This window comes from Drosophila rhopaloa, unplaced genomic scaffold, assembly GCF_018152115.1.
Source record: "Drosophila rhopaloa isolate 14029-0021.01 unplaced genomic scaffold, ASM1815211v1 contig_150, whole genome shotgun sequence".
Taxonomy (NCBI): domain Eukaryota; kingdom Metazoa; phylum Arthropoda; class Insecta; order Diptera; family Drosophilidae; genus Drosophila; species Drosophila rhopaloa.
In genome coordinates, this window is record NW_025335029.1 from 2,605,775 (window position 1) to 2,619,227 (window position 13,453).

A 13,453-nucleotide genomic window follows, 5' to 3' on the forward strand; every position below is an offset into this window, starting at 1 on the left:
ATGTTCGCATTGCCAAGGCAAACAGGCACTTGCGTTCTATTCAGCCAATTTGCCGAAGAAAAACAGAACTCGGCCTTTGCTTATCGCGTTGTATTCGGGCGGGTATCTCCATATTCCCTGGCCCATTTGGGCCTGTTTACCGGAGTCATTGCCACGGCCCGATCCGCGACGTGGTCGGAACCGGAGGAGAAGGTGTTGCTTGCTTTTAAAGGTTATATTGATATTTGCACCGATTTTATGGGTCGCTGGCAATGTGATTTCGTGTTTGCCCACAAATATTGGCCATCCAAGTGCGGCAATGGAGTCCTGGTTAGCACGTGATGGCGTGATCCGGTTCGATCTTTGAGGTTCCTTGAGATCTCCGATCTCTGGCCTTATCTCACCGGCAGATGAGTCACCCAAAAGTGTCGCTGGGGGGCTGAGGTGGTGACTTCTTTATCTCAAAAGACAACATCTGCCTCCTGGCAGGCAGTAGACAGTTGCTTGTGTTTGGGTCGTCACAGCCAATAAACAAGCGAAAAGTTTAATTAATTAAAAACATGGAGGAGGGCCTATGTAAATAGAAGCCAGCGTCAGGGGCACTGTTCAAATATCATAAATAGAATGGCAAATAATCAAATAATCGAAATTAAAAACGTGTAGTATTACCGCGGAGATAATCAGGGTACAGTCGAAGTCTCAAGTGGGTGGCTAAATTTAAAGCGATGACAGCTGAACGAGCTGAGATGGTCAGGCAGGTTATATCTCTTGGTACTTTTCACTGGGTTTTTAATAATATTTGGCCGGGCTCTATCTTACTCCTGGTAGCCAAAATGAGGCACTAAAACGTTATCAGTTGGCGGCGTACGTTCGCCTTCAGTGACGTCTTTTGAATTCTATTTGCTGCAACTCAGTAAATTAATGTTTAATATTTGCTCTTGCCACCGGGGCGTATGCGTGATGTACTGTCATAGCGGAAGCTGCTGTAAAATGCCAACCATCAAGTGCTGAGTCAGTAAAAGTCATTGCAACGCTGGCAGAGGGTTTTATCAACGATCTGTTTACCAAGAATCAGCCATCTTTCTATAGTAATTGCCAATCTTGAACATCGCATTGTTTACAGCAATAATTTCATGTTATCAGAGACAAGACGAAAAGTACAAGCGAAATCGAAAACAGTTCACCTGCTTGCCACACTCCATCAAAAGCGTCGTGTGTGGCACAATATTGGGATCCCATCATTGTGACAGGCTGCTGCTGAGTTTTTTAGCTGGCCAAATATGAGATCTAAAACTGACACAAAAACCCGGAGTGGAATAATAAATCAGTTTCCTACTTTTTTCGCTCTGTTTGGGGATGTACTATGACAGCCGTCTTACGTGAAAACGAAAAGATCTAAATAAATGAACAGAGCAAAAAGCAAGTATGTTATATATAGAAGCACATTTCGTTGAAATAATAGAGTACTTCTCTAGACAGTTATTTCAACTACACTAATTTTTTTGGAAATAACTGTGGCTAAAATAAGTCATTTTGCTTGGCAAATATGAAATTTTCAACAATTTTGATTGGCTTGTACAAAAAAAAAAAAAATTGAAGTCTGTATTTTTTTTTATATATATTACAAAGCCATTATCGTTTAATATAATAAAAAGGATGTATCCTATATCAAAAACTAGATGAATAAACTCTTTTGATAACTGACAATTCATTATTAGGAAGATATACTTTGTTGTTCTTCATCAAAAAAATATTCCCTTACTATTTATGTCAATATGTGGTTTTTGATAAAAGTTGATAAGACATATTAAACAGTGAATAAAGTTTCAAGATATTAATTTTTGGGGTAAATTTTCGCCAGTGAAGATGCATTTTAAAACAATAATTGTTTTCCGTGTACACAAATGAATTCATCAAAGTTTTTAGGGCGATCTTACCGCTTACCACGTAAATATGTTTATTTCTAAACTGGAAGTTCCAGTTCGATGCGTTTCAGTACGTCGAGAACAGATCTATAGTCGCTGATCCGCTGGGGTGCGGATTGGGGAGTAACGACACATTACAACGACATTATTCAATAGGCTAACTATGAGCTAACACGAAAACAGCCTGCCATTGAAGAGCAGTTGGTTAAGTTACTTCGCCGCACTGGACTCCTGTTCGCCGGTGATCGCTGGGGATTTGGCAAAGTCCTGGAACGTGTCCTTGACCTTCTTGAGACCCCGGCCCGCGTAGCAGGGCAGCATGTGGATGAAGCGGAAGCTGTTCTTCACGCCCTCGTTGTAGTAGTGCTTGGCCAGGAAGCGCATCTCGCCGGTTCTGGGCAACTCGGGCACCTCGAATGGCAGCTGCTTCTCCAACTTCTGGACATACGGACACAGCGCCGCCTTCACGTTGTTGTAGAGCTTGTCCGTCTGGTCCGTATCCCCCCAGATGCCCACCTTGCGTGTGTAGTAGACGGTTCCGGCCAGCAGACCGCTGCGCACCAATAATCTGAAGAGGATCCCAAGAGTACCATTTAGTCTTACGTAAGTCTCAAACAAACAAGTCGCCACTCACCCAACAACCATGTTGATTCGTTTGTTTAAGGGAAGATAAAGTTACGGTCACTTGGGGGCTTCAATTGTATCCAAACAATGGTAGTCTGGTCGTTTTCTTTCAGAATTTTTGGAAAATTTCTTGTTTTTTACTTCATATTATTGTCAGAGTGACCGTGGTCTGGTAATCGTTAAAATATGGAAAAGCAGTGCTACCTTTTTACCGGGGTCTTAAACCATCGACCACAATACCTTAGACTCGAACCGCAATGTACCTACTCGCCGTGTACCTTCTTTTTATACAAGGTGTACCGCATATTGAATTCAGCGGAACCTCACAGACTTAGCCTGGCGACGTTGTAAAATTGAAAATTGGGGAAAACCCGCGAGCTTATGGCAGCAGTTTAAACTCTTCGACTGAAAAAATTAACTTCAACTGATATCAACAGGGATATCGAGGGATATAAAGGCACTATGGTAGGCAAAAAAAATCGAGATAAAAAAACCCAAATTTAAATTTTTAATTCGTTAAAACAAATTCCAATCGATTAAAAGCTGAAAACCAATGTTTGTCTAAGTGAGAACAGAAAACCCTTAAATTTCCCCGGAAAATAATGGTAAAAAGTTTGAGTGTCATAACTCGTTGAATTTATTATGAAATTTTCAATCGATTGGCATTATCATCAGAAAATATTTAATTTTTGTGAAATTATCGCTCAAAATTATTTATAACAAGAAAGGAAAGCTAACTTCGGGCGGAGCCGAAGTTGAAATACCCTTGCAGAATATTCTGCAAATTATATTCTCCAAAATTATTCATATGATGCATTCTTAATACTAATAAAAAATCCCAACTTTAAAAACACCAAAGTTATGGCATTTCAAATCGTTCAGTTATATGGCAGCTATAGAATATAGTCGGCCAATCCTTATGAAATTTGGTAGGTCGGATTAATTGGCCAAATATAAAACCCATAGAAAGTCCCAACTTCCTAACTTAACAAACAGCAGAGTTATGGCATTTCCGATTAATCAGTTATATGGCAGCTATAGGATAAGTCAAGCCGATCCCGGCCGTTCCGACTTATATACTGTGCAAAGGAAAGAAGGGTGTGTGCAAAGTTTGAATTCGATATCTTTAAAACTGAGAGACTAGTTCGCGTAGAAACAGACAGACGGACAGACAGACGGACAGACGGACATGGCTATATCAACTCAGGAGGTGATCCTGATCAAGAATATATATACTTTATAGGGTCGGAGATGTCTCCTTCACTGCGTTGCACACTTTTGACCAAAATTATAATACCCTCTGCAAGGGTATAATGATGTAACCCATTATAATAAATGTTCAAATCGATCAAAAAACAAATTTATCCAAATCAACCTGAAATTGATAGTTTAGATCCTTAGCTGCACAAACCATTCATTCTTTTGGCTGTATATCTTATTTTGGGTAGTTAAAACAAACAATCTTTATTAATGACAGCGAGCCTTGCGCCTACATATTATTATTTCAGTATTTTGTTAATTATTATTTTGAGACACCGCTTGTTTTAATTGTGGCTAATTTTTTACCAAATAAGTTATAAAATAATTTAAAGCCTAAACCAACTAACCACCTCAAAAAAGACATTTTACTTAAAGAAGTAATTTTTTAAATAAGTAAATACAATTAATTTAAGGATGTCCAAAGGGCCTCCCTTGTGGAAACTTTGGTGGAATGCCCAGAACGGTAGTGGGGGCTCCCCTGATTAACTTCATAAAGTACTGCAGTTTTTTGTTTAACTAATCACTGAAGCGGTCCGTTCTTGTTACCGGCTTATCCAAGAAGGCTTCCGCCTTTGTTCCCACTGAAATCTCATTTATTTAACCAGTCGCAGGAAAACAAGGAGCGCAAGGAGGGAAAGGACCCAACTACTGGTACTGGTACTGGTACCCCTATGCAACATTTTCATTCTCCCTTAGCCTTTGTTCCAATTTTGCGACAGTCGCTGCAGTTAAGAGGATTATTGCCTGGCGAACAAAGAAGGAATTGCCGGGGTTTGTGCCAATTTATTGAAAAATCCCGATTTCTAATCGAGTGAGAATTTTAACGGGCTTCCTTTTTTTTACAGTTTTGCCATTTTTTTCGGGTGCCCTTATTGTTGTTTTTCAACCAATTTCGCGCCGCTTGTCGTCCTTGTGCACGTTCCAGGTCGGACGACATTGACCCACGTGTCATCCGGGGTTGGCTTCGCTTATTAATGGGCTCAGTTAATGTGTCGCACAACCCCTTCGTGCACCCGAAAATTTAATTTCCCCCTCCCCATCTCCTTTGTTTTTTTTTTTGGGTTAAAAAATTGGCAAGACTTTTTACGCGAAAAAAAATGAGAAAATGTAATTTATTAATTTCGCATGGCCTGTGACAGTTGGTTGCATTCGACTGATCCTTTATTTACACAATGACCCTTTTTACCCCCGGCGACCCATTGGGATTTTTATGCGGAAAATGTCAAGAAAATTTCTGTTGCAAAATTCGCATTATCCATAGAAAATTGCAACTTTACAATGGGCAAGGGTTCGGGGCAGAGCACTTACCCCTTACCCTATACCCTGTAGCCTATAGCCTATAGCCCCTAACCCCTTTCAGTGTCATGAAGGGATTTCACATTCAGTGCGCTTCATTTGCGCTCAAAAGTAATTCGGTGGTGACCCCTTTAGTTTTGGGCTAAATTTTACACATTTTCCAAAAACTGTCCAACCGGGCAACCCTTTCCATGTGCAACAATGCACGGAATTGTAAACTCTAATGAAATTTATGTCGATTCCTTTGACAACTTTTGGGGGGCACCATCCGCTTCGCACGCGTGTGGATTTCACATTTCACATATTCGACAAGCAGCTGCCACGATTCCAGAATTCGTAGGGTCCAAATGGTTTTAAACACCCCAACCCAAACTACCCGTGCCGCAAACACGAATACAAACACATACTCGCCAGTATCTTACGCTTTTTTATGGATCTTGTTTACTTATTCGATTTTGATACTATTGGCGCACGCGTCTGTGTTTGCCCACGGCTTAGGGGCCGCAGCCGTGTTTTTTTCCCGGGGTGTTAAAGATAAGGAAACTCTCGGGGTTTTTTTGTGTAAAAACTGACTTTTTCAGGCGCCGAGTGTGAGTCTGGGTTGAATTTAGGGTTTTTAAATCAAGACACGCGTCGCTTGGAAGTGTGTAATGTCTTTACATGCTGGCCACTTCTCGCGGGCTAAGTGTTTCCTTTTTTGTGACTTATCGGAGATTATAGGGACAGTTGGGAAAAATACAGCAATAAATTGGGTCTAATTAAGAATTTGTAATAATTAAAACTGCGAGTTTGTGAAAGTACTTCTTTGGGCATCACAAGATTCTGGATTGAATTTCAAGGCTTTTATGGTCCCAAGAAATTGACGTTTGTTTTGAGATAGGACTGATCAAGAATATATATTAACATGGTCGAAAACGTTTCCTTCTACCTGTTTTTTACACTAGCACTAATATAATGTATTTATAGTTCTCTTGGTTTTGCCACGAAACCCGAAATATTTCTTTCAGGTTGATTCTCTACGATTTACTTGTTACAAATAAATTTAATGGTTTTCATAAAGTTCCTATATATTTACAAACCGTTTCCTTAAAAAGAGTATTTTAACAAAGTTGTAATTGTGCATATACATTTGTGTAATGTGACCTCCAAAATAATCTGTTTAAATCCCTTTCATAATTTATACAAATATAATTTCTTTATGTTTTCTTTCTGTCCTATGATCAAAACCAGTCGATTGAAAAGAGGCTCAAGGAGAATTAAGGGAATTATTACCGGCACTTATCTTATCTTCGGCTCTGCAGTTATTGATGTGTTTCTGCTACTTCTAGACCATTTTCTGAGTTTCTGTTCTCGAACATTTTGTGAGATAAAAGTATAAAAGTCATTGGTTTTTTGGGCGAGGGGTTGAGTCGGTTGGCTGCTTTATTTTTTTGCCCTTCCCTTTTCACTTGAATAATGCAAACTCTTCCTTGGGACACACTTTCAAAGTCTGACCACACACACACACTGACCGCCATTTCCCCGCGCTTTTCCCTTTCCCTTTCTATTTCCATTTCCACTTCCATTTCCTTTAAGCAGCTTACGCACTCAGCAAGCGGTTGTGTGTGTGCGTGTGATAGTGCATAAAATTTATTGGCGCTTTGGGGGGGAGGGGGGCTGGAAAACATGGTTTTTCGAAGGAATAGGTTAAGGGGGGAAATGGGGAGAGGGGAAATGTCCACTTTCACTTCTGTCTGCGACTGGCAGTTTTCCTTGTTGTGGACAAGGCTTTTATAATTTTATGCCATTTCTTTCAATATTTATTTTGTTATTATGTTTTTGTAATGAGCTCAAGTTGTTGTTGCCGCTCTTGTTGTCAACAGGATAGGCAACAACAACGGCAAAAACAACAAGAAAATTGTTAGAGGATGGCGTTGAAATTGGAAAAATTGTATCAATAGACCGCCGTCCCTGTCTGTGTGTATCGGTTGTGGTGTGAGTGCGTATTGCCATGGAAAATACCGCCTAGCACATAAATTAATTAATTTTGTTTTTGCCTCTTTTTTTGTTTGTTGTGTCCTAGAACGCGGGGCGGGGGGTGGTTGGTCTGTAGGCCCATCGAAATTTTGTTTAATGCGTAGTCCATAATATTGAATTACACGGAAAAAACTGCGAGCTAAAATAAAAACTGAAGATAGATTTTCAATAAGATGTGCGAAAAAGCACTAGAGTTACAAATGTAAACGAAACTAGAAATTGCAAAATATTAGATACATACATATATCAAAACCTTTTCCCAAAACCACATTTTATATTATTAATTTGGTTTTGAAGTATAATTAATTATTTTTACATACCATCATTTTTGCATTGAAGTATTTGCGAACACCGCAGAAAATAATTTAAAATTTTATTCATATATTTTATTATTGAATTTTTTATTTGTTTTTTTCTATTAATAGGTACAATTAATAATTTAATATTACCCATGCATGTATTATAATTTCCTTTGGCACGTCTAAACGTATATTTCCTTATATATATTTTTCCTGTGTAGTTATATTTCTCTTCTCCTTTATCGCCCCATCTCGTGTGTATTTTTTTCTGTAGTTGGCAAAGTCTAAAGTTACGTTCGTCTCTATTGATTTTCCATAATGAGGCTTATATCGGCCCAACTCCCCTGTTGGAGCCATTGAATTTCATTGCAAAATCACTGCAGGGAAAGTGATGACCAGGGGCGGGCTGCTGAGGGGATTGAGGGTGTGGGCGGCTTGGTGAGGCGAAGATATCGGTTGGGAATAAGAATTCCTGGCTGTCATGGCTGATTGCCAAACAAACAGACACGCATCCACATCCACATACACCCAAGCGAAGCAATTTTATTGTCATCATTTGTAAATAAAGTGGGGAACCGCTAAGAAGTTTCTTTCTTTTAATTTGGCATCTTACTTAGTACAAATTGTTAAAGTTTTTTATCCGTTTTGACGTTATTGTGATGAAGTCTTTTAAATATCATATGTTTATAATTATGATGACCATTTAAAAATAAGTACATATTTAACATGGTAAGTCCTTTTTCTCGTCTTAATGGTAAACTAAGCAAATATTTTTTTCTAATAAAAGGTAGCTAACTGTAAAATTGTATACCTTAGCTTAAAATGAAATCAAAAAAATATAAAAGTAACTATCAAAAGGGGGAATTAAACTTCCTCGCTTAACACTTTCTCCATGTTTAAAGTATTCACGCACATATAATTTTTACTGTACTTACACAAGCATTTTTTGCGAAATATTTTCGCACAAGGACAACGCAGGATGTTGGTATTGTTTTTGTAGCTGTCAAGTCAATCCTGACATTATGATTTCTACTCCATCAGCAGCAAGCTGATAGTCGTTCACCACTTCCTGAACCCCCAAAAAAACACAGGCTGCTACCTTTGATAGATTTTTCAATTTGTTATCAGCATGTCAGTCGTTTTTTTTCTCCTTTTTCTCCTCCTTTTTGTAATTAAGGATAATAGTAGGGGAGCTAGTTGGATAATATTTATTGGTATAAATAATTTTGCAAGTTTTATGCGGCTCAACTTTAATTTGCAAAGCGATAAATAACAAATGGCCCCAGTCCAAAGCCGAATTCCACTCCCATTCCCAACTCCTAAATCCGAAATCCGGATTCCGGACACACACACATGGACATAGGATAGCCGTAAAATGAAAGTGAAAAGAAAAGTGGAAAAGTAGCCGGAGCAACAACTGCAAAAAGTGCTGAACGCAGACAAAGTACAAATTGCCCACAAAAATATAAAAACGAAGCCAGAAGGAGCAGATGGAGAGGAAGAGAAGGAAGAAAGTTCAATTTACTACTTTTCACTTTAGCATACATCCCACCCACCCAAAAACACACACACACACACACGCAGGAATTCAAAGGACACCCTCATTTCGGGTGTCCAGCTGGAAATTGGAGAAGCCAGAAGCCTCAGCATCCCACACATGCTTATAGAATTTTACCAAACCCCTCCCCCCATTATCCTGGCAACCTTATCCTTGCTCTGGCACTCCCCCAAAAAAACTTTGCCTTTTGCGTTAAATTTTTCTTTTTATTTTGGAATTTCGTTCAATAGACTCGCACATATATAGGTACATACATATGTCGGTTTATATGTGCTACACACACAACACACGAGCATCTAATTTTCTTTTAAGGTCAAGCTGAAATGAAATACAAAAAAAGTTTTTTTTTGCTTGATGAAAATTACAATTTTCGTCTTATTTTTCTCTCAACTTTCATGCCAAAAGGAAGAAATGGTTTGCCCTCTTGTTGCTTCCGTTCGTTCGCTCTTCCCTTACCGATGTCCTTTCCCCCTCGTAACCATACAGCATGTGTGTGTGTGTGGTTGTGTCCTTTCTCCTGGCAAGTTTTATTCCTCATCAACGCCCGTTCAACCTATGCCCCCTCCACACAATACCTCAAACTCAGAGTCCTGGTAGTCCTTTCTGAAACTCACGCACATGCCACTGAGGCTGTGTGTATCCAATTGAAAAGGCAAGGAACAGGACGAACGGAGAAATCTCAAAACGCAACTGAAATAAATCCGTGTTTTGGGTGTCGATGCCGCTACTTTTATACTTTCTTTGGCTTCACACGCCTGCAAATGAGAAATGGCTGAATGGATGCAGCCTTCTACGAAGTTAGATAAGAGATCTGGATCTATAATATGGGGTTGCACGGTATGATGTGTTGAGAAAGTAATCGATTGAACTCATTAAGTTTTAATTTATGACCATTATCGGGTATGATTAAGTGTACTTTTGTCCATATATCTGGCTTGGGAAACTAATCCCCAATTAATAATTAAATCTATAACTATCTGTTTAAATACTTTGGTTAGCAGTTGACATTAGGGTTGATAACAAATATGAGTTACTTTTAAAAAATGACACAGATACAAATATTATTTCTTTCTTAGATGTTCAAAAAATTAAAGAAGGTGTTGAAAATAGTCTTATTTTCGGATTATAGTTAAAACACAAAAGTATAAATAAAAAGAAAATTTTGTATAGAGAATATTTTCTATAGCAAAAAACTCGCCTTAAAAAGGCTGTACACCGCAATCTATAAATTCTTATATATGTGCAATACCTATTTATAACATCAACGATAATATTCTCCTATTAAAATAATTAATTTTTAAGACTAGGGACTGTAATTTATAAATTCAAATATATGTAAATACAATTTTCACTCCACTTTGTAATAGTTACAAAAATAGCATCGAGAAAACTCCTAGTTAAAAATGCTAAACGCTAGTGAAAATTTATGCAAAAGATTACAAGCCAAACAATTTTAGTCGCGTTCTGAAAAGTCATTAGGGTAACCTACTGCCACCAACACCCTCCCGTTCTCCTATCCACTCGTCTCTGGTGCGTGTCCTTTTGCGTCATTTATTTAAATTGCCGCATTTCCAGGACTAATGTGCATATGCCAAGGGGAAAACAAATGAAAAACCCACCCCTGCTCCTACCTCCGCTCCCTCCGCCCCTCGCCTTGATATTCATTTGGAAAATGAGAAAACGAAATAACAAATACTTACCCCCACTCCAAAGGGCCGAAAAAAATCCATAAGTTAAATTATTAAAGTTTGTAGCCGTTGTGTTGACCCAAGGTCTGGGGGTTTTTTTTTTTTGACACATTCCAAGGACTCGGCAAGCGGTCAATGAAACGAAGTCCCATAAAAGCACAAATATTCAGGCAGCCGTCTCAAATATAAATTACCCTCGATCTTAAAGTTCTTCTGACTTTAAACCGTATACTCACAATAATCCAAAAACCCTTTGAAATATTCTCTTTATACAGAAATATAGTTCCAACTTTTAAATTAAAATCATATCTATATGTTAGTTGGAATTTACTTTTTAATTATATTACAATGTAATAAAATGTTTAATTGTTATAAAAAATATGAAATATGTTATAAAAATGAATAGAGAAAAATGTTTTGTTTTAATATTAATGATGATTTGGATGTGATGAAATCAACATACTTTTGGACTTCCTACGCAAGGGGTATTGAAAATGGAAAGCGTTTCCAAAGCATATGGTGACAACAAAAATTGTTGTTTGCGCCTGGCGCCGCCTAAACAATTTAATTGAGAGTTGAAATTACTCGTAAATATGTATGGCTACCCACATTCACATGGGGAATAAGTGGGTGTAGTTCTGAGGTCGGCCTTTAATGGTGTTCAATGAGTATTTCAGGCCTGTAATTTGTTGGCCTGCGTGTGAAGCTCTGTCAAATCGATTAAAAACTAATTTCCACACACAATCCATTCAAACAAGGACGAAAACTATAATTATATTCTGTAATTTTTTGAGCTAATGCTGTCGTTGATGGACTTAAAAAAGAAGTGATAGTTGTCACATGTGCATCTACATAATGATGTTTTTAATGTGATACAAACGTTAGAATTAAATTAGAGGGTAGAGTGTCTAAACATGTTCTTTAATTATTTTACGAATTATTTCAACTACTGCTTTAATCTTACTGGTCTAAACTCATAAACAAAAGTTTTAATATAGCTTGTTAGCTACCAGCTTATCTTCTTATATGTACATGTATATAAGTAAGTAACTTTTGAGTAAGAATGAAAAAAAGTCCATGTCAACTGTACCCAAAAACTTTTCCAGCTTATATAGTACCAAACACTTATAGTACTCACCCGTGCTTATGTTTTCACCGAAAAACTATGTGGAAAACATTCTTCCCTCTGCCGCTGCCAAATTATGAACAAGTTTCTTTCCTCGCCTTTTTGGCAACAGGAAGTTTAGGACAGGGGACGACAGCACAAGGGAACTATGGAACTACGGAGCTGTCAGGAACACGCGCCAGACGCACATCTCCAGCCCCAGATCGGAATTGATTTCGTCGCATTCCTTTCAAAAATTATTGATAAGACATTTCCACAGGCATTGTGTTTGGCCATTACAGTTACAGTTACACTCGCTTTTGCGAGCGAGTGTCCCATGTAATACAAATATTGACATACTTTGATTTCGCAATCCTCGAACTGCTTGGGGTAGCAACAAGCGTAAGGAAGGACCTTCTCCGGTTTTCCTGGGGTGGAGGATTTAGGTCCCTTCGTTTGCACATGGAAAAATTATTCCTGACAAATGTCCCTGTCCCAATAAAAAATATTATTGAGTTTAGCTTACGACATTTTAAGGTTTTGTAGGTAATTAGATTACATTCAGACTATTAAAGTTTTATTTGTTGGAATAACGCAATCAAAACTCCTGGAAATTAACTTTAATTTAATTAAATATTATTATTTTCGTTAATAAAATCTCTTTTTTTTGTGACAAAATCAACCAAATTGGAAAACATATAAAACTTTTTTCAATCTTGCTTACAATGTCAGATCTGGAAACAAAATAAATACATATTTCAGTAGTCGGTCCCTTGTTTTTCCAAGTGCATTCCGTTCATCCCTGCCTCCTTTGGAAATATTGAAAAGCTGAAAGCAAATGTCAAAACTCGGAAAAGTTGAAATTTTTGCCATGTTTGTGGGGTTGTGGGATGGACTGGGCCGGATTTCCGTCTCGAGGGCCGCAGAATCAGCTTAGACAAGTCCCTCGCTGACTTTGAATGGGAATCACAGGGCGACCTAAGCACTTTTTGAGCTCGAGATGATGACACTTGTAGCCGAGTGCGTTTTTGCTTCGGGGAAGTCGAACTAAAGGTAAAATATTTGCGAGCCGCCCCAGCACCCCAAATCACACAGTTTTTAATTTATTTATATGTATTTGTATATATATTTAATATAATCAATTTTAAACACATACAATTTTTGATAAATGCTCACTTACAATGAAATGAAAAATGTTGGTTTTCCACCGTTTTTGATTCTTTGCTCTTTCACATTTTACATATAATATAAATTATTTTGTCCAAGTTGTTTCTTGGTTTCTTTTGATTTTTTCTCACACATAGTTTTACATAATAACAAAGTAAAATTTTTTAAGTATATGTAATATATATATATATCGATATATAAATGTATATATCTCATTCATTTGCCAATTGCTAAATAAATATTATTTTGTTGGGTTTTTTGTTTTATATTAAATTTAAATTTAATTTTGTTTTGATTTTTTGCTCGTGGCTTTTGATTTTGCGCTCTCACGTCTTTTGTGTTGCTTTTCTCTTCATAATTCTTCTCTTGTTCCAACTTCAACATCAATTAAATTAATAATTTGTTAATGCATTTTGTTGCTTTGACTTAAGCCTAAAACTAAAATATTTATTAAGAGTTTAATCTTTTCATTTTTGTTTTTTTTTGTTTGCTTAGCGCTAGTAAAATTGTATCTTTGATTTTCTTGTGGTTTTTGC

General features: G+C 37.5%; 1 protein-coding gene across 1 annotated transcript; it reads right to left on the reverse strand.

Annotated features, from left to right (window-relative positions):
• Positions 1-1,898: 1,898 nt before the first annotated feature.
• Positions 1,899-2,706, reverse strand: LOC108049424 (MICOS complex subunit MIC13 homolog QIL1). The gene is made up of 2 exons (XM_044456780.1): positions 2,539-2,706; positions 1,899-2,472 (listed from the first exon to the last, which is right to left on the reverse strand). Exons 1-2 carry the CDS (start codon positions 2,547-2,549, stop codon positions 2,115-2,117), a joined length of 369 nt encoding a protein of 122 aa, XP_044312715.1. The 5' UTR covers positions 2,550-2,706; the 3' UTR covers positions 1,899-2,114.
• Between the last annotated feature and the right edge of the window lie 10,747 nt (positions 2,707-13,453).